General features: G+C 36.1%; 1 protein-coding gene across 2 annotated transcripts in view; it reads right to left on the bottom strand.

The window, feature by feature from the left end:
• cabcoco1 (ciliary associated calcium binding coiled-coil 1) overlaps window positions 1–21,311 on the bottom strand; it is a 44,489-nt gene extending 23,178 nt beyond the window's left edge. For both annotated transcript variants that reach the window (XM_039771278.1, XM_039771286.1), the window contains exons 1-4: window positions 21,220–21,311; window positions 9,806–9,894; window positions 9,393–9,562; window positions 4,355–4,499 (exon numbers count right to left, since the gene is read on the bottom strand). In XM_039771278.1, coding sequence (XP_039627212.1) covers window positions 4,355–4,499; window positions 9,393–9,562; window positions 9,806–9,894; window positions 21,220–21,294 — 479 coding nt within the window. In that variant the 5' untranslated portion in view covers window positions 21,295–21,311. The remainder of the gene's footprint in view (window positions 1–4,354; window positions 4,500–9,392; window positions 9,563–9,805; window positions 9,895–21,219) is intronic.
• Window positions 21,312–27,070: the final 5,759 nt, after the last annotated feature.

A 27,070-nucleotide genomic window follows, 5' to 3' on the forward strand; every position in this document is an offset into this window, starting at 1 on the left:
TTTTACATTTTTGACATTTATGAAATAAATATGTAAATTCAAAATAAGTACAAATAGTCCAAGCTGTACTGTCTGCATTTCTTTTTTGGTTCAGGCATATTATTATCTGAAGAAGTAAAAACTTTTATTAACAAACAATTTCGACAGCCCCTGTGATAAAAAAACAATAAAGTATGTACTTACTTGAAACAGAAGATTTTTGTTCAAACTCAAATAAATAAACTGTGTCCTCTGATTTTCTTTTTCATAGTACTACTCCTCAATAAATAATTATATTCAAAGTTCAAATCACAAATAAGTACATGTCACATCAAACAAACCAATTTATAGTGTTTTATGAAAGCATGACCGTACAAGACTGATAGATTCTGCTAATATCGAATATCCGTCGTCTCATCCCACTGTGAGCAAGTGCGGACATGCAACGGTTTTTCATGTCCGCACTTGCTTTGATACATTCGATAAGACAATGCACAGACATGTTTGTGCTACATGGATTTCATGCATTCTTACGTGTGACTCTTTTAATGACGCATTTTACCTTTACGTTCACAAGTTTGGTATGTAATGTGTTTTTATCAAAAAAGTGTTTTTTTGAATTATTTTACTTCTTAATTAGATACCTATTGGAATCATAGATATTTTGAAGTAACAAACAAATTGCAGTAGTAAGGGGTTCTATTTTTGCTGTTGTCGACTCTCAAATTTTTTTATTGAAACTATCGACCACTAGAAAAGTTCAAATCGACCCGATATCGACCACTTTGAGAATTCTTGCTTTACAGTGTTCTTTTTCCTTTATAGAACACGGTTTTATATTTAAAAAGAACTGAAATATTGGGAGATGAAACAATCCTATAGGGGGTGCTGTTGCTTTGTTAAGTATTGTTTTATTAGGAACTAATTATTGTGTAACTGTATTTAATTTAGTTGTTTGGTTAATTAGAATAAAAGCCACACAGGATAAGCTGCAAAATTTGGAGTTACCACTGATGAGCACAGTTGTCTAGAAATAAGTGCAGCATGCAGCCTTCACTATTCTAAAGCTTAAACAGACTTTGTTTCTTTATTGAGGGTGTAACAAGCCAAGAAGCTGGTTTTCTCACTGATCCAAATATGTGTTGTATGACTCTTGGCCAGCAGTCAGCAAGCTTTGTGACTCCTGTTCTCTGGAGATTTCTCTCAGTAGCTTTGTTTATGAAGTTCCATCAAAGCTCAAATTCAAATTGCATGTAAAAATGAACCTGTTCACTCTTGTATTTTTAAGCAGATAGATTACTTAATTTGACTCCAACTATACTGAATCAGATTAAACTGGTTTGGCACCACATACTGTTATGCCTTTATGATATGGTGTTGCATCTTGTTTATATGGAATAAAATCTTGTTTGTTTTTTAAAAGCACATTGTGAGAGTAGACACTAAAAAGAATGTTTATAAAATAATAACTGGCTGATACATTTCTGTAAATGTTCCACGCTAATCAAAAGCTTTCGTATATCTTCTAGTAGTATCGAGCCTGAATAAATAATTTATTGGTAAAAGTTACATTCAATGAAAGCATTATGGAATAGCAGCAGATTTTCTGCCCCACAATTGTGGACCCCAGATTGATTCTTTGTTTTGGTGTTGAGTTTACAGATTCCAGCTTCTTCCTATATTCCAATAAAATGCTGCCAGGTTTTGTTGTGCCTGTGCTTCTTAATGCCTCGTGATAGACTCACAGTCCTTCCAGATTATTGATTTATGCCTTTTCTTTTTATGACAGGAGAGTGGGAGGATGGTATATACTGTGTAATGTGACATCTGACATACATTTAAAAAACTCTTAGACAATTCAAATTAAATCCCCTCCCTTGAAATATCAGAGAAAACATTGCTTTCAACTTTGTGGGCTTAAGAATTTAATTAGTTAAAAGCATCTCTGTGATCCTGGCATTGTTCAGAAAAATGAGTGAATGAATGGCTAAATGTACATGTTAACTTGTAAACACTACCACAGATAGTATCTGCAAATTCTCATGTCAAATAATATATGCAGTTGTCTACATCTGCGTTTTAAATAAATTGTAATATAAAAAGCCAAAGCAAACAGCTTGCCTGTCTATCACATATGGGAAAATTAAGAAAAAAAAATGCATGAGGTGTGATACCAGCTGAACAGGTTTTTAGGTTAGTTTGAAGTGTTAAAAATTTAAAAAATAATGATTAGAACTTCCTGTTAGGTTCCCATCAAGCCTATGGTTATCTCTATTTGTCTGCTGTCTTTTGATGATCATTCAATCAATTATGTTTTCATTTCTACTGTATTTCACCCAAATAGATTTATTTTTACTTTTTGGCTGTTTAATAACATTTCTAGGTCATCGTTATATTTATATTGAAGGAGTTTTGATGAATTACTGCATAATCAGTGAAACCCCTCTTTATAAATACTATCTACAGTATATAATGTTTCATTCAGAATTACTATATGTGCTTTAATAAATCATAATACTAATAAGCGTATTCATTTGACAGCAAAACACATTTCTATCGTAGTGTGAAAATCCTATAAAAGTAAACTGAGCAGGTTGACAGATCATTGTATTAGTTAACAAAACCACATTTCAGCACAGCGGCACTAAAAATAACCACACTGAATAAGAATTAAAATATGAAGTAACCGCATAGAAGTGACTATTAGAGTTTTAATAGCAGGTAAAGAAAATTGGCAGGAGGAAGGATTATAGGCTTCTTCATTGCACCTGTTACTGCCCGGTGAAATCTTTGCTTTTAACCCATCAGGATTAAGCAGATTCAGGAGAGGAATAGGTATGTGATATTTATATTGTAACTTCATTAGTTTATAACAGGATTCCATGCGTTTCATTGCTTCCATTATTGTCGTCAACATGAAACAGGAAAGCTAGATATGTGACTTACATGTCCAAGAAATAGCATCCAATTAAAAACTTGCAGCGCTATGGGCTTTTTGTTCAGAGCTGCACTGACTGCAAAAGGTTGCAGAATAGAAATCAGGAGATGCCACTTGGACAAAAAGTTCAAGCAAAGGATCAGAACGGAAAGATGAAAGGTTAAGCAAATAATGTTCATGATGTGTATGTCTCAAGAAGCTTGGTCAGGAAAAGGTGTGTTTGAAAAGAAATTCATAACTAGAGCCAAATCTTAAATCATAGTCAAAAAGCAGAGCAACATTATTTATTCAATAACAACAAAGGATAGATGCAAAGGTCTTTTGAGGGAGTCCAGTCCTGAATGCCTTTGACCCAGCAATATCAGCCAGTGGAATGTTATGTATTTTTAACATTGTTAAACTTATCAAGTGCAAAACAAATGTGTCCATGAGGTTCCTTGACCTCTAAATAGCTGAAAACAATGTCTCAAAAATCAGAGAGCCCAAGGAGAAATAATAAAAAAATCAAAACTAAAATCCTGATCATGACAAGAGCCATTGTATATACTGCAAACTACTCTATAGTACCACGGCTTCATCAAGGGGGCCCTGTTCTTTTTGAAATTGAGCACTTCAGCAAGCTCTACTCAGGCTGTCTGTTGTGTTCCATAGTTAGAAAAAGACATGTAGCTTATGCTGTTTCAAGACGTGTCTTCTTCATTGCTTTTGTGATTCGTTAATCTAATGTTATGGTATCGTCAACTGAGATAACAGTCCATAGTGGAGCACACACTGACATGCACACAAGTAAATATGGAGCAGTCAGTTTACCAAGTCTGCATGTCTATAGAATGTGGGATTGTAACTACTTGTACACAAGGACAACACTTAACCTTCTTGAATGTAGGTCTATGGAGTTATGAAGCAGTAGCACAAATCAAGAGATTGTTACAAAAGCTAAATTAATTAAAATAAAATCTATTTTAAATTTATTTTTTAGTTTTGAAGAAAACTAACATCTTCTGTAATTAATAAATAAGATTTTATGAAGGTTCAGATGTTTGAGCTGCTATGTTATTTCTTTACTTTTCTCTATGTTTGATTGTGTACGTTACCTACATGTTTACAGAAGATCTGTGAGCTTTGACTATCATGAAATCATGAAAGGGCCCAACCATTTTATTGTATCCACTTTTGTAACCCTCAAACCACTTCTAACAGGAATAATGAGCCTTTGAAGAATTACTTTTGCTTGTCTAAACCCAATATTTGAAAAAAAGCCCACACTGTTATCTTTGATTCTACTAATATACTACTTCAAAGGATGAATTTTGGGCTCATCAGGATGTCATAATAACACTAATCCAGTATTAACTCTGACCTGTTTTTTAACTTTTCCTGACAGCTGAAATTCAGAATAAAACAAAAAAAATCAAAGCTTGAAAAGATAATAATTACCTGTATTTAAAGAAGTCAACAATATACACTGCTTCTTCCACAGTATAGATTTCAACAAGTTCATAACTTGTGGAGATGGAGTTTTCTGTACCCTTCAATGCATTTGCAAGTTCTTTTATATTATCAACAAGAGACATGTGCTTGTCTGTAATAAAACAAAGTAAGTGAGTATAGACATAAGAAAATAATGAAAACAATACACATTTAAAAGAACAAGCCATTGTGCACAAAACCCTGCTACATTTAGTTGTATTGCAGTAAGTCACTTGTTCCATATGTCATTCTAGCTTGCTGATATTTGAATTAAGTTTATTTTGATAATTTTCCTGGATGCCACTGACTGTGGAAGTTAAAAAAATATCTTTTAATATCCCTTCAAAGTTTAACAATATTACTTCAGGTAAGTCTGGTAGGTTTTCTCTGGACTGGCTCTTTTGCCTTCTCGGAAGTGCTTTTAACATCTGAATTAATTGAATTAAAAGCTAAATAATATGCAGAATTCCATCCCACTCACTGTCTGTATGGGGTTTTACAAATTCTCTTTGTGATTCTCTAGAATTTCCCACCACTTACTAAACATGTGGGTGATGCATTGCTGATGACTCAAACTGGTCCAGCATGAGACAGCAATGGTTGTGGGCTTGATTGTGCCCTAATATTAAGCCATCCCAATTGTGTAAAGCAATATTTACTGTGGAAATGTGAAGGTAGGTGGATTCATATACCCAAAAATAGCAAATTATAAAGCGGGAACCATAACAGTAGAAGACATTCCAATCAAGATTAATAACTATTTTAATTGCTAGTTATCCAAATGAAGGTTTAGTAACAAGAGATCTAGGATAAAGATATGCAAGCAAATTAGGCAGTTGGATCTATGTGTACAAAGAAGACAAATAACAGAAAACCATTGCAATTCAAATATCTAACCTTTTTTCATAATGTGTCACTTTAAACATTACCCTATCAGTATAAGCCATTTCACTTATTTTATATTTTATTTTACTTTACTATTATATCACTTTAGTATCTGTCATTTGAATACAATGTGCCACTTTGGTAGTAGTGTTATTTGCACAATTTCCATAATTAATTGTATGCACCATCTACATTACCTATATTGCTACAATTCTAGGCTACTTGTATTTAAATTTCCCTCTGATCAATAATGTATCTAGATAGATATTTTGATTTTTCCTTTGAAACAGGTAGATAGAAGAAATGATCAAAGGTGACACTATCTATCTATCTATCTATCTATCTATCTATCTATCTATCTATCTATCTATCTATCTATCTATCTATCTATCTATCTATCTATCTTTTTCAAAGGAAAAATCTAAATATTACAGCTGCTGCGTTCCCCCCCACATTGAAAACTGCAATATTCAATGATTTTCATTTTTCTGAAATATCTAGTTTACAATATGAGAACCATAGTATTGCTAAAAACAGACGCCAATGATAAGCGGTACACTAAATAGGGGTCAGGATCAAAGGCCAGGCCAGTATCTGATATAAAAAAGGGTTCAAAATTGGGGTGAACAGATATACAAGCAACCATAATATACTGACGCAAAGTAAGGACGATGCAGTAGTAAAGAAGGGCTTCCAGCGAACAACTATGAAAATGAAGATAAAACTACTTCTTAAGGAATCTAATGACCCTCTCTACTATTTTATTGCTTTGATACATTAGTTTTACTAAGGTGCGCACTCAACAACATGAATGACTAACATTAACATTTCAGACAATCCAGGTTATGTGCAGTTGCGTTTATTATGCTCTGCTTTCAAAAGAAATTAATTGACCTTTTTATTCTATACTTATTATTATTTGGAGAAAACATCAAGCCTTGCATTAAGATTCATTTCTGCTTCTGACACTTTTCTTGTGTGTGAATTTGCCCAGATTGTATTGGCTTGGCTGCAGCCTAGTGCATGCATATCTTAGGAGATTTAGGTTCCATTCATATTACATCAGTTATTGGGGTTCATTAGTAGGCAGAGACCTGAAATAGTGTTAATAGTTGTGTTTGATGGTGACACATTGGTTAATGCTACTATGAATCCAGACCCAGTCACTATCTATGGTAAACTGAGTTTACAGACTTTCCTTTTGCGTGGGGGTTTCTGGTTTTTCTCCTAACTCCCACAGAACATTGGTATAGATTAATTGGAGACTCTGAACTGTGTTTTTTTAGGTGTGTGAATAAGTGCACTCACATATAGACTAACACCCCAGCTAGGGCTGCTTCTTTCCATGAGCCCAAAGATGCTGAAACAGCCTCAGGCAATCCATAGTATTGAAATTAGGCTATGTCTACAGTATTAGTTTTTCTTTTAAAATTGGCATTTTTAAATTGATACAATCTCTGCCCACATTCGTGCTTTCACATCATTTGTGAAAGTATCTCATTCCACATTAAACCGACCCAAAACACATATGACATAGCCGTTTGCTTACATTGGGCGGAAAAATCCTTGAAGGTACGGTAATGCTGCCAGCCACAGGATTTAACGCAAAACTGTAGCAAGAAGTCAATTGCCTTTTGACCATGTGGGCAACATTACTATGCAACTTACTGTAGATGTGTACAGGTAAGCAACACAACAAATGCCATGAAAAGCAACTCCACTATGTCGACTAAATTGAAGAATGGTTTTCTTCCATGAAAGGTAACCAGTCAGGGAATGAGACATTGTAATAGGCAGGATCAAAGCAGGAAGGGTTAGGTAATAAGCTCGAACAAATTAGAGCACGATTAGAGTCTGCATTTTCAAAACCCTTAATTTTCACCCATGCACAATGCAACGCCGAGCTGGTGTTTTCAGACGTATACAGCCATGGAGAGCATTTTCAAAAGTCTCAGTTTTCAGGGATTATAAATGGTAGTGTGGACATGAGGCAAAAGCAGAAACTGATGTCTGCAATTTTAAAACAAAAACATAGTAGTTCAATAGACTTAGATTAAGTGGATGAACTAGAAATAAGGATGGCTACTGCTTGACTTAGACATTTTCTTTTTTTACATGAGTACTTGTGGCACACTGTGGTGGGCTGGTGCCCTGCCCGGGTTTGTTCCTGCCTTGCGCCCTGTGCTGGATGGGATTGGCTCCAGCACACCCCTGTGACGCTGTGTTAAGATATAGCGGGTTGAACAATGACTGACTTGTGTCACAAGTGTATAAACAGTAGTAAATTTGATGAATCTCAACTTTAAAAAAGGAATATAGTACAGAGAGATATAGCACATCCAGATATGCATATGGTAAATGTACTCAGAGGTAAAATTAATTATTTAAGCACAATTTCCTGGTTATGTAGGTCAGCTTTGCTGATCCCTTAGTGATCTATACTGTAGATTGTGGCTCCCTGTGTTCTACAAAAATTATCATTTGATAAAATATTTAATCTAAGAATGTTGTTGTTGAGCATTAAACTTTTTCTTCAAGAGTTTAGGAACTTTAGCTGCCTATAGTAGATATAAGTCTCTGCTGGTCTTTCTTCAAATACACAGTTGCCTTTTTGAATAGTTAATATGTTTTTAAAGCCATTCTGTTCTTTAGTCCAAATATCCTGTAAAAGAAAATTTAGATTTCACCCCAGTTAGCATGCAAATTTGTTATCAATTATTTAGAACAGAATTTTAATTGGGATTTTAACATTCATATTTACAGTTACAAAATATACCAATTACATATTATATGTAGGAAAGAAATGATCAGTTAGATGAATTATGAAACATGATGTGTTCAATTATGTGAGTACTAAAACTGTAGCATAAACTTTGTACTGGCAAGATTGTCACAGATATAAAAAATAATTTATATATAAACTACATATATATTTATGTGTCTGCAGTTCAGTTGTTGGTGTTATTTTTAATAATGTGCAAATACAGTTGCAGTACTGAAGCAGATGTATCATTAGCAATAATAAACTCAGTTTTGAATCAGAATTATTTTCAGTTACAAGACATAACATGATACTACATAAATATGCCATAAATGGGTGGCTTTTTCTTGTCAGGAAAGTTGGCTCAATTTCCTTATAAGGAAATTTTTTAACAAACTAATAAACAATATATTCTGAATATTTTCAGTTAGGGAAGACAGAAGGTTAAGTAGTTATATTCCCTTTTCATTGTGCTGGAGAGTAGCAATATATTGTGTGTTGATTACCTGTCTCTTACAGTGAGTATTTCTTCTAATTCCCCAATGATATACTGTACATGTTAAATTAATATCTCTAAATCAGCTTATGAATGTGTGTTATGGATTGGTATCCCATCCAAGAATTGTTCTTGCTTTACTTCCAATATTGCTAAGATAATCTATACTGTATTTACTTTACCTATACATACATTTACATATATTCTGTTTATAAGTATTTACATTGTGACATGATGGAGCACTCTATAGTAACTGCCAAATGAAAAAGAAAACTGGAAACTCCATGGTCTGGTTTCAAAGGATTTATTTCATACAAAAATTAAAAACAATTGAACAACGGAAGGTTAAAAGCAAGGAAACACAACATGCATCTGGGTCTATCTATAACTATCTAGGAGATTCGGGACCTGAATCAGTTCTTGGTCCTCACTCTCCATGTGGACGTTGTTTATATGTTTTTTTTTTCACGGTGCTCCAGTTACATCCCAGCTAACAAATTTATATATGACGTTTGATCTCTTAACTTCTAAATCAGTCTTGTATGAGTGAGTGTAGTGTGTGTAAATGTGCCCTAAAATGGAACCATTCTAAGTAGATTTCCAAGACAGAGTCTACCTCCTTGGGACCCTGCAGCAAAAAAATATGATTTCATATAATGAATTGATTTTTAATTTTAGAAAAAGAAATTGTGAAAGCATTAACTGAAGCTTTACAGTAAAAACATCTGATGTACACATGTTGTTTCTTGATGCACCCTTTCAGGTGCACTGGGAATAATCATCATTATGATACATGCAACATAAGCTCAAAAAAGACTGCTTACAAATTCATACAACCATTTGGATGCAGTGTTTTTACTTACTTTTGATATTATCCAACAGCATGTGAAGGATTGTCATGAAATTTGATATCTTCTGGCTTGGAAGGTTAACTTCTTTAGCCCACATGAATCCTGAGACATAGTAATCTAATAAAGCTGCCTCCTTTAAACAAGTATGAGGATTATATATCTGGAGAATCTCCTGCATTTTTCTATTGAAAAGAAAATGTAATTATTTTGAAAAGAACAGATAAGATTTAGGCTTTTTGTTTACTTAAATATGGTTTTCTGTAAATGCATGATCATTGCTAAGTGAAACTCATAAGTAGCTGTTAAACATCACTTTAATATAATTGAATAAAAATCACAATACTTAGAAAACTCTTGTCACACTCATTTCCTATAATGTGATTGTGTTGTGTTGATGTACACAATAATGAAAGAGGCTTACTCACTTATGTACTTCTTCAGTTCCTAATTTCAGCAGCATGCTGACTTGGGAAGACAATAGGAAGTGCTTTACATTGTCCACAGAATTGCTATCCTAGAATTACATAAAATATAAAAGACATAAGAGAAATTCATGCATCCACTGTAGCAATAAGCACTTGGCAGGAATGTACCTTTGGTGTTCTGACGGGGACCCTACAAGAAGACTTTAAAGTTATCATGCTAGCAGACTCCCTCAGGTTAATACAATACATTTAATGGAAATAATTGCTATTTAGTTTAATAATTTGACATTACATTAATTTAAGAAATTGTAATTGGATTGTAAAATATTTTACATATTCCCACATTCACTCATAAAACAATTGTGAGGCCGGAAACAGAAACACTCAAAGAAAATCTGGCAGTGAACAAGCCAAGAAGGGAGCACAGAGCTATAGAACTAGCAGTGCTAAACACTGTGCAACCTCTTTATGCCTCACATAATTTGAATTACAAAATCTCCGCCAGTTTAAATCTTAAAAAAAATCATAAATATTCTGTTATTCAGTGTGTGTGTGCTCTACCTTTTTAATCTTTCTGGTTTAAAAGATGTGCTGACTTTTAAATTGATTCTCATTTAGATATATGAAATGCAGAAGAACTGCTTAACCTCTCCAATATGAGAATATATGCTTACAGTCATTAGCAGCATACTGAAGAATAAGCAGAGACATGCTTTTAACAAATTAATCGCCTCAGCAAACTAACGAGGAAGATTATCAAATAAAGTAATTTCTCTGATGCATTACCTGATACAGAAACTTTAACATGCATTTGACTGTGAAAGCAGTCTTGCTTTTGAATTTTTGATTTATTACTGAAATAGCTTGTGAATTTAAAATATATGTATCAATTATTTTAAAACTTTCAAAAATTATGGCACAGAAATGATGGATGATAGACTAAAGCCACACAAATTTACACCAGGCCACTTAACACAAACCAAATGAGCAACTGATCATACAGAACATAAGAAACCTGATCAGTCCATCAAGCCCATTTGTTTTACATGTAGACATTTTATTTTGTTTTATATGCATGGACAATGGCAGAGCACAAATGAATAATCATTGTTTTAAATCCAGAAACATTTTACATTTATACTAAAAATAAAATTTGCCAATTTAAAATGAGTAATAACATCAAAAGCATGTTACAGTATCAGATAGTGTGGAAAAATTGTTTAAATAAAAAGGTAAGCTGCACCATGTGAGAAAAAACAAATGATGTCCTAAGTGCATTTATAAGTTGATCACTTTATATAAATGATTACTGAAACATAGCCAACTTTTTAAACTCTGACTAAAACATGGTTTGGCAGAGATAGGGTAGCTACATTTTTTAAATAGCATACCGTGAACATAATTTCTTTCATTCTGTACAAGGTACAGGAGACAAAATTATCAAAACAACTAACAATATAATAATATTGACAACCTAGTAAGGAACAGGGTTCCCCTTTGCCTGCAGAAACACATTTAGTCCTTTAATTGCTTTCAGATAGGTTGTAAAATGTGTCCTGTGAAATATGAGGCCATTCTTCAAGAAAAAAAAGCACTCATTTTACATGGTTTCCTTGGGATACAAAAGATAAGATGAATTTCCATAGCTGTGCAGATATGCATTTTTGGTTTTCTGAATGTCCTAAATACTCTTTACCTTATGATTAAATGTTGGTGTAGCATCATCGAATGGATTCAATTTAACAAAGGGAAAATAGAAATTCTACTAACTGACTAAAGACAAAAATACAGGAATTTGATTGAGAAAACATGATCATTTACCTTCACAGATAAAACTGGAAATAAATAGTCGAGTACATTACTGGTACTTAAATATCCAAATTAGGCTACAGCTAGCTGAAAATGCAGCCGCAACAGTTATAATGAAACAATTTTCTCTGCACTTCTCTGGCTTTCCATATCAGGTTGAATTGATTTTAAATATTTTGTTAACTGTATAAAAGATTCTTAACAGTCTTTCCCATTCATTCATTTATGAATGTCTACATTTTCCAAATATTTCATTTCTATCTTCAATTGACCCTTTCAACATATCTACTGATTTGACTTTTGGTTTTTATGCACCCAAAATTTGAAACATGTTTGTAATAGAAATAAGTCAATCAAGCACTGTAAAATATTTGAAAAAGATGATAAAAGCATTACTTTTCAGTTCAGTTTTTTTTAATAACGGTTAATAATTCTTGTTTAAAATGTTAAAACTAACACTGACCGAAATGATTTTCACTCAGAGTTCATTTGGCATAGATGGGTCACTTTTCATTATATGTATATGGTAGCCACTGAAATATGTAATAAAATGTGTATTGTTTAGCATGATTGCTAGTTATTAACCCCTGTTCTTTTTATTTTTCCTTTTGGATGTCCTATGCACCACTCACAACATTATGCACCACTGTAAATGTGTGGAGGTTTTACAACAGTCTTGCAGAATATGTCATTACCTTGAAGTATGACGGCTCAACAGCAACTCCAGTAGCCTTAAAATTCTCTAATTCCATGATTGATAATGACTTAGAGAATTCACAGCCGATTTTGAATACCAAGGGGGTTGGAGGGCTATTTGTCTAAAGTCAACAAATCTTTGTATTCTCGAACTACTCAAGACTGAGAATCTTGAAGTTTTTTCCTTTCCTCTCCCTCGTTGCCATCTGGCCATAACTATTGTTAAACAATGATCTAATGACTATAACATCATCTCCTGATAGGTTAAAATAGGTAAAGTATTAGTAACTGTTACTCTGTATAGCTAATCTATTTGTTTTAAATGTTTTTCTTACCATTATTTTTTTATCAATAGGAAATTATAATAGTATCTTTTCTTAATATTTTTGTATATTTAAATATAATAATATTATATAAGGTATATATACAATATAAATAATGGTTTAGTTTAACATAATTGGTATTGTAATTAATGTGTAAAACACATTGAGCTATATTAAGGTGACCAGAATTTTTTGGGCCAATTCAGGGACAATTGGGTTGGCTTAGAGGAGCATAGAATCTACAGATCACGAGTAGGGACTCTAAACACTACAGAGTACAAATCTAAAGCTTATCACGTGATTTCTCGCCAAAGTTGCAGAATGTGGTAAAGCATGACCTCCGTCAAAACACCGTGCACGTTCGCCAAGTTGAAATTATCGTGGTGATGAGATACATTCAAAAAAGTGAACGAGCTGAAACCGGGGACGAAATCTTAAATCGGGGACAAAACGGGGACATGTTTCTGAGTGGGGACAGTTGTCCGAAAAAGGGGACTGTCCCCAGAAAACGGGGACGGATGGTCACCATAGCTATATTTAAAGTATGAATTGTGCTATAGAAATAATAATAAAGAAATACAAATAATAACCACTGTGGTGGGTTGGCACCCTGCCCAGGATTGGTTCCTGCCTTGTGCCCTGTGTTGGCTGGGATTGGCTCCAGCAGACCCCCGTGACCCAGTGGTTGGATTCAGCGGGTTGGAAACTGGATGGATGGAATAATAACCATTATTATTATTATTATTATAATTATTATTACTATCATCATCATCATAGGTTCTGTGCAGTGTAGCCATACCTTGCAATCCACTTAGTCAAACTGCTTTTTCAAAGGGTAAGAAAACAGAGAGTCTATATAAGACCTGGGTTGTAAATAGTGACTTGCTTCTAAGTGATTTAATCCCAAGACCTAAGGACAAATAGCCCTCTTGAATATTGAATTTTCTACATAATCAATCCCATTCTGTAGAATATATAACAAAACAGCATTATTTTAATCATAAGACACTTTTCAAAGACACTATACAATGAACACAGGAAACTGTTAATATAAATGTGTCATTGAGGATTTACATGCAGCAGAACACCATAAAATATAAGTAATTCTAAAATTCTGGACCAGTCATTTTGTTTCACCAGCAGTGATAGTTTTCGGATTCTGCATAAAAGAGAGTTGATGACAATGAAGTAGACAACTCATTTTTTTAGTGTCTCAACGGTGATACAGACTGACTGACTCAGAATCCCAGAGTGTATACCACTTGGTTATGGTTAATCTCAAAGAAAGTCTCACTATGTCTCAGATTTTCAAGGTAGTGCTTTGTTTTTTTTTAATGTGGACGTTTCATTATTTGTGTCACCCAAAAAGAGGATATAACATCTCATTAAAGATAAATGTAGAATTTTTCAAGTTAAAGTGATTTTTTTCACAATAGCAGCATACACTTATTTACCCAGGAAATGTATTTTGTAAAATGTGAAACATCCTTTATAAATTAAAAAAAGAGCTTCCTGTAGCAGCTTACAGTGGTGGCATGAGCAATATCACAGCAAATATGAACCAAAGGCCTTAAAATCTAACTTAATATGTTCACTGTGGCCCTGCCCGGGGTTTGTTTCCTGCCTTGCACCCTGTGTTGGCTGGGATTGGCTCCAGCAGACCCCCGTGACCATGTAGTTAGGATATAGCGGGCTGGATAATGGATGGATGGATGGATGTTCACTGTGAAGTAGCAAAGATTACATTTACAAATGTCTGTTTATGGCAACAAAATGAAGTAAGAAATTCATTTTTATCCCAGTTTCTTCATGCTATCTTTCCTTACATATTCACTTCTCTGTTGTAGTTGGAGTTTTTATGTAGCAAAAACCCTTATATTAATCCTAATACTTCTGAATTTTCCTGTCCAGGTCAAGTTGCTTACCTTTCAGTGCAGACTCCAGGAGAACCATTTAGCAACATGTCTAAACTAACTAATGCTGAAAACAAATTAATAATTGACTCAGTTATTATAATAAACAGTACAGGCGTACGGCAGAGAGTATGTCCTGAGAAATATCTGTTGGATCACATTGCAGCATGATTATCTTTGGTGTTTGGGAGTCATAACAAATGACACGGGGGAAACCCTTAAACTAACAGTGAAGAATGTGGAAACTTCACACAATTACTTGGAGCTTTAATATTGCAGCACTGGGCAATGTGATGCTGCAGCTTACAAGATCAGAATACAAACTGACTATAAAGAAAGCTTTCTAATTGGTTCTTCTGCCTTTGAATATTTTTTCCTTTTTAAATTAAATGTAAAATATCTCCAGAACTCGATCATAAATGAAAGCAGGAAAGTCATTCCCATTTGTAACACACATGGCGGCCACATGGGACAAAGCAAGTTTTGGACAAAGCAGCTAGTCTGCTTATACAACAATGTTTTCCAACAGTTTTAGGAGTAATTCCCACTCTCTGCACTAAAGTATTCATTTTTTATTTTAACATTATACACATGCACATCATCAATAAGCTGACCTGAACCTTGCCATAGCTTCAGGCACTAAATTTTCTGTCTCTTCAGTTTTTTTTTCTCTCTCTTTCTCTTTTCTCTCAGTTTGTTGCAGTTCCTCATTGATAAATTCTGGTTCATATAGATGAGGTTGTGAAATTAGACTAAATGTTTCTTGAACTTCGTAGTCTGACATATCAGTGGTATAAAATGAGACCTTATTTATCTATATGGTTAGAAAAACTAAAATTCCACCAGGAGAAAGTAAAGCATGAGCTCTTGAACCTCTGTAACACTACACTTTTCACAGTATGTGCAACAGGAAAGCACACTCCCCCGGGGGGAAAATGTAGTTGCATTGTTGCCACAAAGAAAATGAAGATGACAAGCAGACCTGTTTCACAATAGTGGAGTCTAAAAAAGTAGATAATATTTTTATTAAAATTATGTGAAATTATTTTATTAAAGTTATCTGATATGTATGAAATCTCCAAAAAACGGGTTATAAATTGCGTGTCTGAGTTTGTACACCACTTGAAACAATTATAAACAGGAATCATCAGTAAATATTTAAATACAGCTTTTATGGCCCTTATAAATTGGTGACATTAGACATAGAAAACAGTATGGATAAAGAATATAATAAGTACAGTATTCAGTTGGTCACTATGAAAAATATAACTTCAAATGTGGTTTCCCTCTTCAGTCAGCTAAAGAAAAGACAAAGGGAGTTACTTATTCATAGGAGTACAGTATGTATAAGCAGAGTGCATTATTATATCTCTTATCTCTGTCTATTCTCTAATACAGTATTGGCTCTTTGAGATTAGAACTGATACTTATATGAAAATTTACAGCCTATCACAAACCATAATCTAAACCAGGTTGCCTTTACTTGTAAAACATGTGACTACTAGGAATCTAGTGCTTAAGTCATAAAAAAGTGACTCCTACATATAAATTGTGAAAATACAGAAGCGTGGAACAAAAGGGGAAAGGAAAACTATTAAAGCTACGAAGTATATTGCATAAAAGTGTATATATGGAACAATTAAAAACTCCTGCAACTTCAAAGTAAATGTTATTCAGCAGGTTTTTGCAATGGGACCCATAGATGGCAATTTAAGCAGCTGGGGAAGATGTGTTTTTGTATGTGTTTGTGTGTCTATTTTTAAGTTCTAAAAAGTGCTATACAAATACAAATGTATGTTACAAATGTTAAAAAAATAACTTTGCCTTCAAAAATATCAAACTTATCTTTTAACACTTAAAGACACATTTAAGCATATCAGCAGAATTAAGCATTAAAAAATATAGGAACTATTAGAAAAATTTTCACTTTACATCTACTGTATTTTCTTTCTCAGCTTTGTCCAGTTCAAAAACATGGGGAAAGAAACTAGCCTTGGACAGCGCACTAGTCTACCACAAGGCACTCTCTCGAACTTATATATCTAGACTGATATAATATAGAGTCTCCAGTTAATGTAAAGTACAGGTCTTTGAGAAATGGGAATAAAACTGCAGTACCAGAAGAAAAATCCAAAGACATGGAAAGACCTCACAAATTGTGCACAAACAGTGATTGAGTGCTGATTTAAACTCACATTCCCAAAGTTGTGAAGCAGAATAACAAAGCACATCACTGTCATATTGTCCTAAAAGTTCATTTTAATCGGATGCATTTCTCTTAGGGAGCAGAAGTACATGTTGTAGCAGATGCACCAACTTTAGCATGCTTCACCAGTGAATTCAAATTTAGCCCGTGTAAGCCTTTAAATGGTTATGCTGTTGAGACACATAGAGACGTTAATGTATGTAAAACAATGAAGGAAAACAGGAAAACACTGATTTGACAGAAGTTTTTATTGGGATCTTCCTGGAGGATTTAATGCTGTGCTCTTAAGAATGATTTTTGACTTAACAGCCATACTTGCCAAGATTCATTGGTGTCCCAAATCATCAGAATTTCTACACTTTACCTGTCATTGTGTGGTTCAGTCATCTGAAATAAATATTTTTGGTACTTTCAGAATATTTATTAGTAGAGACAATTTGTATGTACTAACAGCTTCACTGTAACAATCTGAGATAAATGTTGTTGTGTTTAGTAAGAATATAGCTTACAGTCATATCTGAGAATGCATAATGAATGTTATATTATTTACACATTAAACAGCAGCAAAGTATTCAACTTCAGTGTCTGTGACCACTAAGAACTCTACAGTCAATACGATGGATTCCATAAAATCTTTGGGCACAACTATCACAAACACTCCTAGCTGCAACATGAATACCACTTTCATCACAACTAAGGCTCAACAGCAGATGTATTTTTATGCCATCTAAAGAAATGAAATATTTCCCAGCCCATCAAACAACAATTCTACAAAGCCATAATTGAAAATGTGATTCCATTCTCCATTGTTGTTGGGCTAGGTTCAGCAATAGTCCACTTCATAAATAAATTACAGCATGTCGTGAGGCCTGCTGGGAAGATGATTGGCTGTGCTCCTCCATCTGTTACAGACCTGTATGAATCTAGAGTCACAAACCATGTCAAAAGGATCACCACTGACAGGTCATCACCTGTCCCAAAAACTCCCCTCTGGTAAACTCTTTAGGTCAATCAAAACTAATAGACACCTAAAAAGTTTCTTTCCCAGAGCCATAGCCCTTGCAGACCAGTAATGTAGCCAAGCTTATTAGTGTGTTCTTTCATTTACGTCGATGCGAGTTTGTATTTGTTTGTTTGTATATGTATGTGTATATAATTCTTCCCCTAGTGCAAGAGGTGACAGTATTCTTCTGGACTGGTTCCAACTTGGACACCCGCAGGGCTTCCTGAGATATGCTGTGAAAAATTTAGGAGTGGTTTCCCATAGACTTTCTCGTATACTCAGATATGGGGATCGATATTTTAGGAGTAAACCGCAAGACAATAATTAGATTTTTATATTATGTACATTAAAGAACCATCAACAACAAATGAAATCACATTAATAATACATTAAACTATTATAAAAGTAAAGTTGAATAAATCGGACTCTGCAGCTGCATGAATAAAAAAGTACCACTTCCAGTTAGTGGAGATAGCTCAAATGTTGATAGAAATCTACGTTTTGTACCTAATACTTGTATGCAAAATTTGGTTGACCTAAGTGAAAGCATATTCAAGTTATTGTGTTTACATACTCACACACACACACACACACACACAGACAGACAGACACACAGACATAATTCCAAAATTATGGTATTTTTGGACTCAAGGGAATCTAATACTTCAAGATTCATTCATATCTCGAGATTGAATAATTGAACAACCTTCCCTATTAGAAAGTAAATCAGACTCAGGGAGGTCTAAAACGTTGAGATTCATGAAAATCTTGAGGTTGAATTTTTGGATGATTACAATGCTTTCCCTATAATTCATATACAAGAAAGTAAAAAAGGCAGCACTATCAGGGTCTTTGGGTGCCACCAGTGAGATTCTGTGGAGAGAGGACCTCCCTGGCTCATACAACTTCCATGTGGGTGAGAAGTGCTTCCAGCATGCAATATCATGGCACTGGAAGTACTCCCGGGTCCCACATCAATTGGGCCATTCTGCTTCATCCAGGTGAGTCGGTGTCAGGAGAGACGCTGGACAACACTTTCCTAGGAAGAATGGAGGAGAGAGAAGAGAAAAGAATTGTATTGCGGTGCTGTGCTTTGCTGCATTATCTTGTGCTCACAAGAAAGAAGCTGGTAAAAGGTACTTTATTAAATAGAAGTGCATGCTTTGAACTGGGGACTGTGTCTGTGAGGTTGTGATTGGGGGTGCTGTGGCACCCCCTACTGGTCACAGTGTGCACACACACCTTAATTTGCACATCTTTATAATTGCACTATTCTGCAACTGTTTATAATGTACAGTATGTTGTTTAACGTATGTTATTTATGTTATTTGTATGTGATGTTGTGTTTTGTTATAAGCTGCTTCAAAGCTACCAAGCTAATCTCCTGTACATTAAGTACTGGTGAATAAAACTGCTTCTGATTCTGATTATGAAAAAGAGTAGAGATTCATTAATTCCTAAAGGAGATAAGAGAGAAGTTTAAAGTAAACCAGATTTACTAAGCAATTAAGTAAACTATTAAGTAAGTAAAAAATATGAGAAAAGCAAATCAAAAAGAGTTACAGTACCAAACAAGAGAGATCAGAAAATATAAATCAAATACAGTTACATTCCAAAACTGTGATGTTACAAATCAGAAGAAATCAAAGTAAAACCCAGGAAGCACTTCTGTACACAAAGAGCAGTGGAAATTTGCAACAGACTTCCTGGAGAATGCTGAAGTGTTTATACTATCATCATATAAGAATGTACATGATAAAATCTTTGAATATTTTAGCCATTAGCTACCTAAAAAAATCAGAGTCATCTTTAAATTTTGATACTGTTCATATCCTGTAAATAATGTCACTTTTATTGTTCTTTTCATAACTATGGGAATGTATGATATTTTAGACTTTTAAGCCATTGCCATTGGAATGTATTAACATATAGCTTTAAGGTTTTACACTAATATTATTATTATTATTATTAGTAAATACTACTACTAATAATAATAATACACTGGCACAAAAATAGTGCAAGCATCTTTCAGAGCATGTACCCTGGTTTAGTGCCCTCTTCCTTAGTATGGCATTTTCCTGTTCTAGCCATGTTCAAATGGATTTCCCCTGGTATCACTGCTTCCCGTTCACACTCCAAATACATGTAGATCAGTTGAGTTCAAGTGTGTGTGTGTATGTGTGTTGGGGGGTTTAATTGGACTGGCATTGTATTCAGCGCGGTTTCCCCCCTGCACCCTCTGCTGCTTGAAAAAGTTCAGGATTCTTGCAGCTCTACAATTAAAAATGTACATTCAAAAAACTAATGGCTGGGTGGATGTGATTGAATTACTTATTGCATTACTATATTACATTACTAAAACAATTAGATCATAATCTATTTATTGCCAGTATCCAGTCACAATAATATGAACCAAGCAGTAGTGGTGTAGTAGTTGCTGTTGATATAGTAGTAGACTGCCACATGTCCACAGAACAGTAAGATTGTTACTCAAGTTTGAGGTGGTTGGATTAAAAAACAGCAGCAGTCAGTGGATTTTTAACAGATTGCTCTGTTTTATTTGGTGTCACAAATTGCTGTTTGTGATAAACAAAATATTTAGGCTGAATATAAAAAAGACACACAGAGATGCACAAAGCAGTCCACAGTCTTTCTGTTTATCTACTTGTAATCCTCAATCCCGGATCTTAAAGGAGGATGAGGATGCATTCTTTCGTGCTCCTTATGTTAAAATACATAAAAGACTTAGCGGAGTGTTTTTTTTTCCAGGCCTCATACAAATACTGATACAATTTGTTTTAGAAGGGGCTCTTACTTTTAAGGGGCTATAATTTTTTTAACTACACAGACTCGCCGCAGCCTGTACATGAAAAAAGCGGGTGCATAATAGGGATGGATTAGATTTCGAATATGGTTGTATTTTCACCTTTGGGTATCGCATCGGTTTACAGTACCATAGCACTTCCCAGTTATTGAACAAGTGGCTTTTCTTTAATTTGAAGGCATCAGGGTCAGCTCCATCTGTTATTGACACGCGTAAGGTTCCCTTGGGGCTTCCCACCACAGCCGCAAGTGTATGTTAAATATATTGTATACGATGAGAAAATAAATGAGGAGCTTTCTGATATTCACCGTGTACATTTAGGACTGGAAGATGACGGATCGGGTGCCTGAGATCAAGGGCCCCTGAAGCCAAACCCCCCCAAGACACTACTGTCTTGAGCCGCGGTTCGGTTCCGACATGGAGCACTGTAAATACGCTTTTAGGATAACTGAGCAGCTTAAATCACCGGTTTTGAGGAAGCAGTATTGGGATAACGGCTCAACGCGACCCTCTATTGCGGGAGTAAAAAAGACAAACATTATCTTGCATTTGGTGGATGTTTTACTGCATAGTATCGTTTACATAAAATATGCATTCAATCCCTGAGTGGGAAACCGATTCATTTTAACAGAGCACTTACTAAATTCGTTTTTTTCTCTTCGCTGTCCATTTCAGAGGTCTTTCCCTGGGCTTTGATTTTATCCCTACTCGCCATGTCTAAGCTCGCTGTTTGGCTTTGCCGTTGCCATGGAAGGGAACAGCACGTGGAAATTTGTGCCGATAGTTTGCCCCTCCCACCCGGAGCAGGTAGGAGGCAACAGAGTCTAGCTAGCCCGCACACCGTGGAGGTTGTAAATCGCCGTAGTTTTGGATTGTTCGAGTTAGGAATAAATGGCAATGTATTTTGTAAATAATTGCCATTATGTCACTATTTTGTATTAAACCGCATGGCGAAAAAAATACACAATAAATTAGACTGGGTAACAAAGAAAGCACACCGGATCAGTAAATGGGTTCGAACGCGGAACCGATCATTATCTGTGTGGAGCTCGTGTCCTCTGATATTAGCAGCTCCGAACGTTGGCCCGCTAAATTGAAACGGATTAAGTGGGATTGATAGATAGATAGATAGATAGATAGATAGATAGATAGATAGATAGATAGATAGATAGATAGATAGATAGATAGATACTTTATTAATCCCAAGGGGAAATTCACATAATCCAGCAGCAGTATACTGATACAAAGAAACAATATTAAAGTAAATAGTAATAAAAATGAAAAGAATTAAAATAAAATTAATGTTCGCATTTACTCCCCCGGGTGGAATTGAAGAGTCGCATAGTGTGGGGGAGGAACGATCTCCTCAGTCTGTCAGTGGATGAATGATGGATCTGTTTATTTAATACACAACGCTTTACAAAAGTATTTAGACTGCAATCTAATCATGCACAGCAACAAATCCTAGACTACTAGAATTATTTGGAAAGCATTGAAAGTCAAAATCATTTTCTAATGTTCCATCCTTGAAAAAAATGTTAATAATAATGAAATATGCCATTTGTGCCACTTGTAAATTGTGTATTCAATCGCTGTGTTGTAGAAGCTGTCAAGCTTTTGTCTGACTGCATTACTTTTGCCTTTCAGTTCATATATTTTGCCCTTGACTTCAAAGTTATGAGATCATTATTCAGGTCATGAATTTGAATGAAAAAGTACATATTAAAACTAAAGACCATTGCAAAGAACAGTTAATACATACATTTGGAAAAGGGAAGCAATATTCTGGTGTTTGAATATCCCAGTGGGCACTGTTTGTTTGGTTATCAGGAAGTGGAATCTACCGAATATCAAGCAATCCCAATGTTTCCTATAAGAGGTCCTCAAAACTCTCTGCACAAAGAAGAAGACCTGTGAGAAAAGCCAAAAAGAGACCAGCAATCACTTTGAAGATGGTAAAGAGTTCAGTAGCTGAGAATGGAGGAAAGGTGCACCAGTCAAACATATCAATATGTCCGTAGAACACTGGCCTGGATGAAAGAGTGGTGAAAAAAGAAGCTTGTGAAAGCACATCTAGAGTTTGAGAGTGACCGAGTTGAGATGTAGATGAAAGCAAAATAAAACTTTTAACTAAAGTTAAGAGAGGTAAATGTGGTGCAAATGTAACACTATGCACATCTCAAAGATCATAACCTCACTGATGATGGCTGTATATAATGTTGCGGGCGTCTTTTTACAAGTAGGGACTGAACATTGGATTAAAATAGTATGAAGAATGGATGCGAGAAAGCAAAAGGAAATCCTGCAAGGAAACCTGTTTAGTTTGCTAGAAAGTGAAACTCGGATGAAAGAGGTTCTTTCAGCAGGAAAATTAGCCTGAACACAAGGCCAAGAATAACCATAAAGTGGCTAAATCATAAAATAATCAATATGGAATGGTCCACACAGGACTTCTGTGCAAATTACACTTTAGTGATACCACAGGTAATCACTCGGCAAAAGATTTTACATTACAATACAACAGATTGTGCCATGCAATAATACAGAATCTAGTACATTCACTGAAATGGAAAACTGAATCAATCAAATGAACGACTTCAGTAATATTTAATTTGAAATTAAACTCTTTGGGTCAAATTAAGTAAACAAGCTGCATAGACAGACCGACTTAATGCCTCTGCACATCGATATTTACAAATCTATTGTGTCATGTTTGCATGTGCTTATGTCATTTTATTCATCTTTAAGTTCATTTTGATTTTCCACACACACACGCACACACAGACACACATAGAGAGACCATGCTAAAATCTGCTTTGCTCATTTTTGATTCATAGAATCAGAATTTGAACTTAACTCGGTACCAAGTGTTTGACCCCATCACCAAAGTTCTATTTACATCAAAGAGTAATGTCCTAAAATTGGCTAGTCAAAACTTCAGTCTCAAAATGACTGAAAATCTGAAAGACTATTTGAAAACTGCAGTGCATATTTATCATCTGACTAACCAGAACAACCTGGTCAAAGTAATTCTTCTTGGAAGAATGGGCCAAAATCACTTTAATCAGTGTGCAAAGTTGGTACCTACTTAGCAACAAGACCTAAAGGTATTATTGTTGCAAAAGCGGTCTCTAAAGAATAATAAACTCTGTGGATTCCATTTTTTTTCTTCATAAATTTTTTCCTTATTATTTAGGAATTGGGAATTTGGAATTTTCTCACCACACTGCATGTATCACAAGTCAGAATTTATATAAAAGTGTATTTGTTAAAAAGATCATGAGAATAAGAACTGGAAAGGTAGTAAATGCAGCCATTGATTAAATACAAGTGTTGTGTGATTATGCCCTGTGGTGAGCTGGCGTCCTTTTCAAGACTTGTTCCAGCCTTGCCCCCCTTCTACCTGGATAGGCTCCAAAACTCTCCAGTCTGCTCATGATAACCCACAGTTGGATTAAATGGAATTAAAATGATTGGATGTTAATTCATACCCTAACTAAGTATGGTATCCTAAACAATATTAATTTGAAGAGGAGACAGGTTTGACATGGTGAGTGGCAGTAAGAAAGCCATTCCTAAAAGGACAAAATAAGGAACCGAGGCTTGCCTGGGCCATGAAATACTGGCTGTGGACTGCAACGTGCCCTGTCAAACCTGCAACACAAAGTCTCCTCTTTACAGTAGAAACAGGGATTTGCTTTTTTCCACCACTGTTAAGCTGTGCTTAAAGCTGTTCTGCTATGAGGCACCTATCATGCAAGATGGTGACCCTCAGAAACTTGTCTTCTGATCGGATTGTGACTTTGTGTCTGCCAGATCTCTTCCTGTCAGAGTTTATTCTAGTTTTCAATTACCTTTGGATTGTATAGGACACCCTACTTTGATTTTTGTTTTGTAATTTCTTTAAATGTAAGGCCTGTACTTCTAAGGGTAATAATGCTCTACCTCATTTTTTGTTAATTGTCATTTTCTTGACATTGTCACTGGAATTTACAACGGTGTAATATTGTCCAAGGAGTACCTCAGAGGGTGTAGTAACATAGTCTGGTCCAACTCTGCTTTAAGACAGACAGATCATTTTTAAGTAATAGACAGAATTCGGGACACCTTTTCAAATTGTTTTCTTCAAATTGTAAGGCTTAATTTACTTTAACTGCTGCAGAATTGTATCTGTAGGTTGTAACCTATTAGTTGTTCACTGCAGAAGACCCATTTGTAATATTCTGAAATGTCCTTTTTTTCAATTTTGGCTAACCTAAACTACATTAAAACCACTGGCAGTTTGCTGCTTACCTTTTCACAGTTTTAAGTCATTTATTGCAATTCAACTGAATAAATTTGAAGAAAAACTGGAAAAACTGAGGTGTTCTAAAACCTTTGACTGGTAGTGTTTCGAGAAAAACATCTTAGCACAGTTTACAAATATGTAACATTTCCAAAAATATTTAGTCATTATGACAATTACAGGAAAAGAAGGCTAAAATGAATTGGCTGAGAGTTACACGGTGATTCAGGACTGGACCAGCAGGCCAGCAACTTAGAGTTCAACATGTAGGTCACTAGACCACACCACATGTCTGTCACTCAAGCTTGTGTCATTTACAAAGCATTTACAGCAATGTACTCTTGTATCACTTTCAGCTTTTAACAAAATACTTTGATGGAAGAGGTGTGGAGGCTATGTACAGATGTTACACTTACATATGGGAGTAAAAGAACAGAATCCTGAAACAGAACAGAACAGAAAACTGCAACATCGCATGGACATCGGGGACCGTGCCTCTGGACTGGCAGACCGGGGTGGTGGTCCCCCTCTTTAAAAAGGAGGACCAGAGGGTGTGTTCCAACTACAGAGGGATCACACTCCTCAGCCTCCCTGGAAAAGTCTATTTGGGGGTTCTGGAGAGGAGCGTCCGTCGGATAGTCGAACCTCGGATTCAGGAGGAACAGTGTGGTTTTCGTCCTGATCACGGAACAGTGGACCAGCTCTACACCCTTAGCAGAATCCTGGAGGGTGCATGGGAATTTGCCCAACCAGTCTACATGTGTTTTGTGGACTTGGAAAAGGCGTTCGACCGTGTCCCTCGGAAAATCCTGTGGGGGGTGCTCCGGGAGTATGGGGTACTGGACCCCCTGATAAGGGCTGTTCGGTCTCTGTACAACCGGTGTCAGAGCTTGGTCCGCATTGCCGGCAGTAAGTCGAGCCCGTTTCCAGTGAGAGTTGGACTCCGCCAGGGCTGCCCTTTGTCACCGATTCTGTTCATAACTTTTATGGACAGAATTTCTAAGCGCAACCAGGGTGTTGAAGGGGTCCGGTTTGGTGGACTCAGGATTGGGTCACTGCTTTTTGCGATGATGTTGTCCTGTTTGCTTCATCAGGCCGTGATCTTAAGCTCTCTCTGGATCGGTTTGCACCTTAGTGTGAAGCGGCTGGGATGAGAATCAGCACCTCCAAATCCGATAAAATGGTCCTCAGCCGGAAAAGGGTGGAGTGTCCTCTCAGGGTTGGGGGAGAGATCCTGCCCCAAGTGGAGGAGTTTAAGTATCTCGGGGCCTTCTTCACGAGTGAAGGAAGAATGGAGCGTGAGATCGACAGGTGGATCTGTGCGGCATCTGCAGTGATGCGTGCTATGCATCGGTCTGTCGTGGTGAAAAAGGAGCTGAGCCGTAAGGCAAAGCTCTCAATTTACCAGTCGATCTATGTTCCTACCCTCACCTATGGTCATGAGCTATGGGTAGTGACCGAAAGAACGAGATCGCGAATAATGAGTTTGCTCCGCAGGGTGTCTGGGCTTTCCCTTAAAGATAGGGTGAGAAGCTCAGTTATCCGAGAGGGGCTCAGATTAGAGCTGCTGCTCCTCTGCATCGAGAGGAGTCAGATGAGGTGGCTCAGGCATCTGATCAGGATGCCTCCTGGACGCTTCCCTGGTGAGGTGTTCCGGGCACGTCCAACCGGGAGGAGGCCCAGGGGAAGACCCAGGACACGCTGGAGGGACTATGTCTCCTGGCTGGCCTGGGAATGCCTTGGAATTCTCCCGGAAGAGCTGGAAGAAGTGGCAGGGGAGAGGGAAGTCTGGGCCTCTCTGCTTAAGCTGCTGCCCCCGCGACCCAACCTCGGATAAGCGGAAGAGGGTGGATGGATGGATGGAAGAACAGAATCCAGCAACTGCTCCCACCTTTACTAAATCAATAAAAATTAATCCATCCATCCATTATCCAACCCGCTATATCCTAACTACAGGGTCACAGGGGTCTGCTGGAGCTAATCCCAGCCAACACAGGGTGCAAGGCAGGGAACAAACCCCAGGCAGGGCAACAGCCCACCGCGCATTTTCTTAACCTTCTTAGCCTATTCTAGCAGCACTGGATTCAAGACAGGAGCCAGTCCTGGATGCATTCAAGTCCATCACTATACACAATTAGCTTGCTGTCTTTAGTTCAAATAGCATACTTGTGTAACTTGTCTTCTTGCTACAAACATACACAGTGAA

This window comes from Polypterus senegalus, chromosome 1, assembly GCF_016835505.1.
Source record: "Polypterus senegalus isolate Bchr_013 chromosome 1, ASM1683550v1, whole genome shotgun sequence".
Classification (NCBI taxonomy): domain Eukaryota; kingdom Metazoa; phylum Chordata; class Cladistia; order Polypteriformes; family Polypteridae; genus Polypterus; species Polypterus senegalus.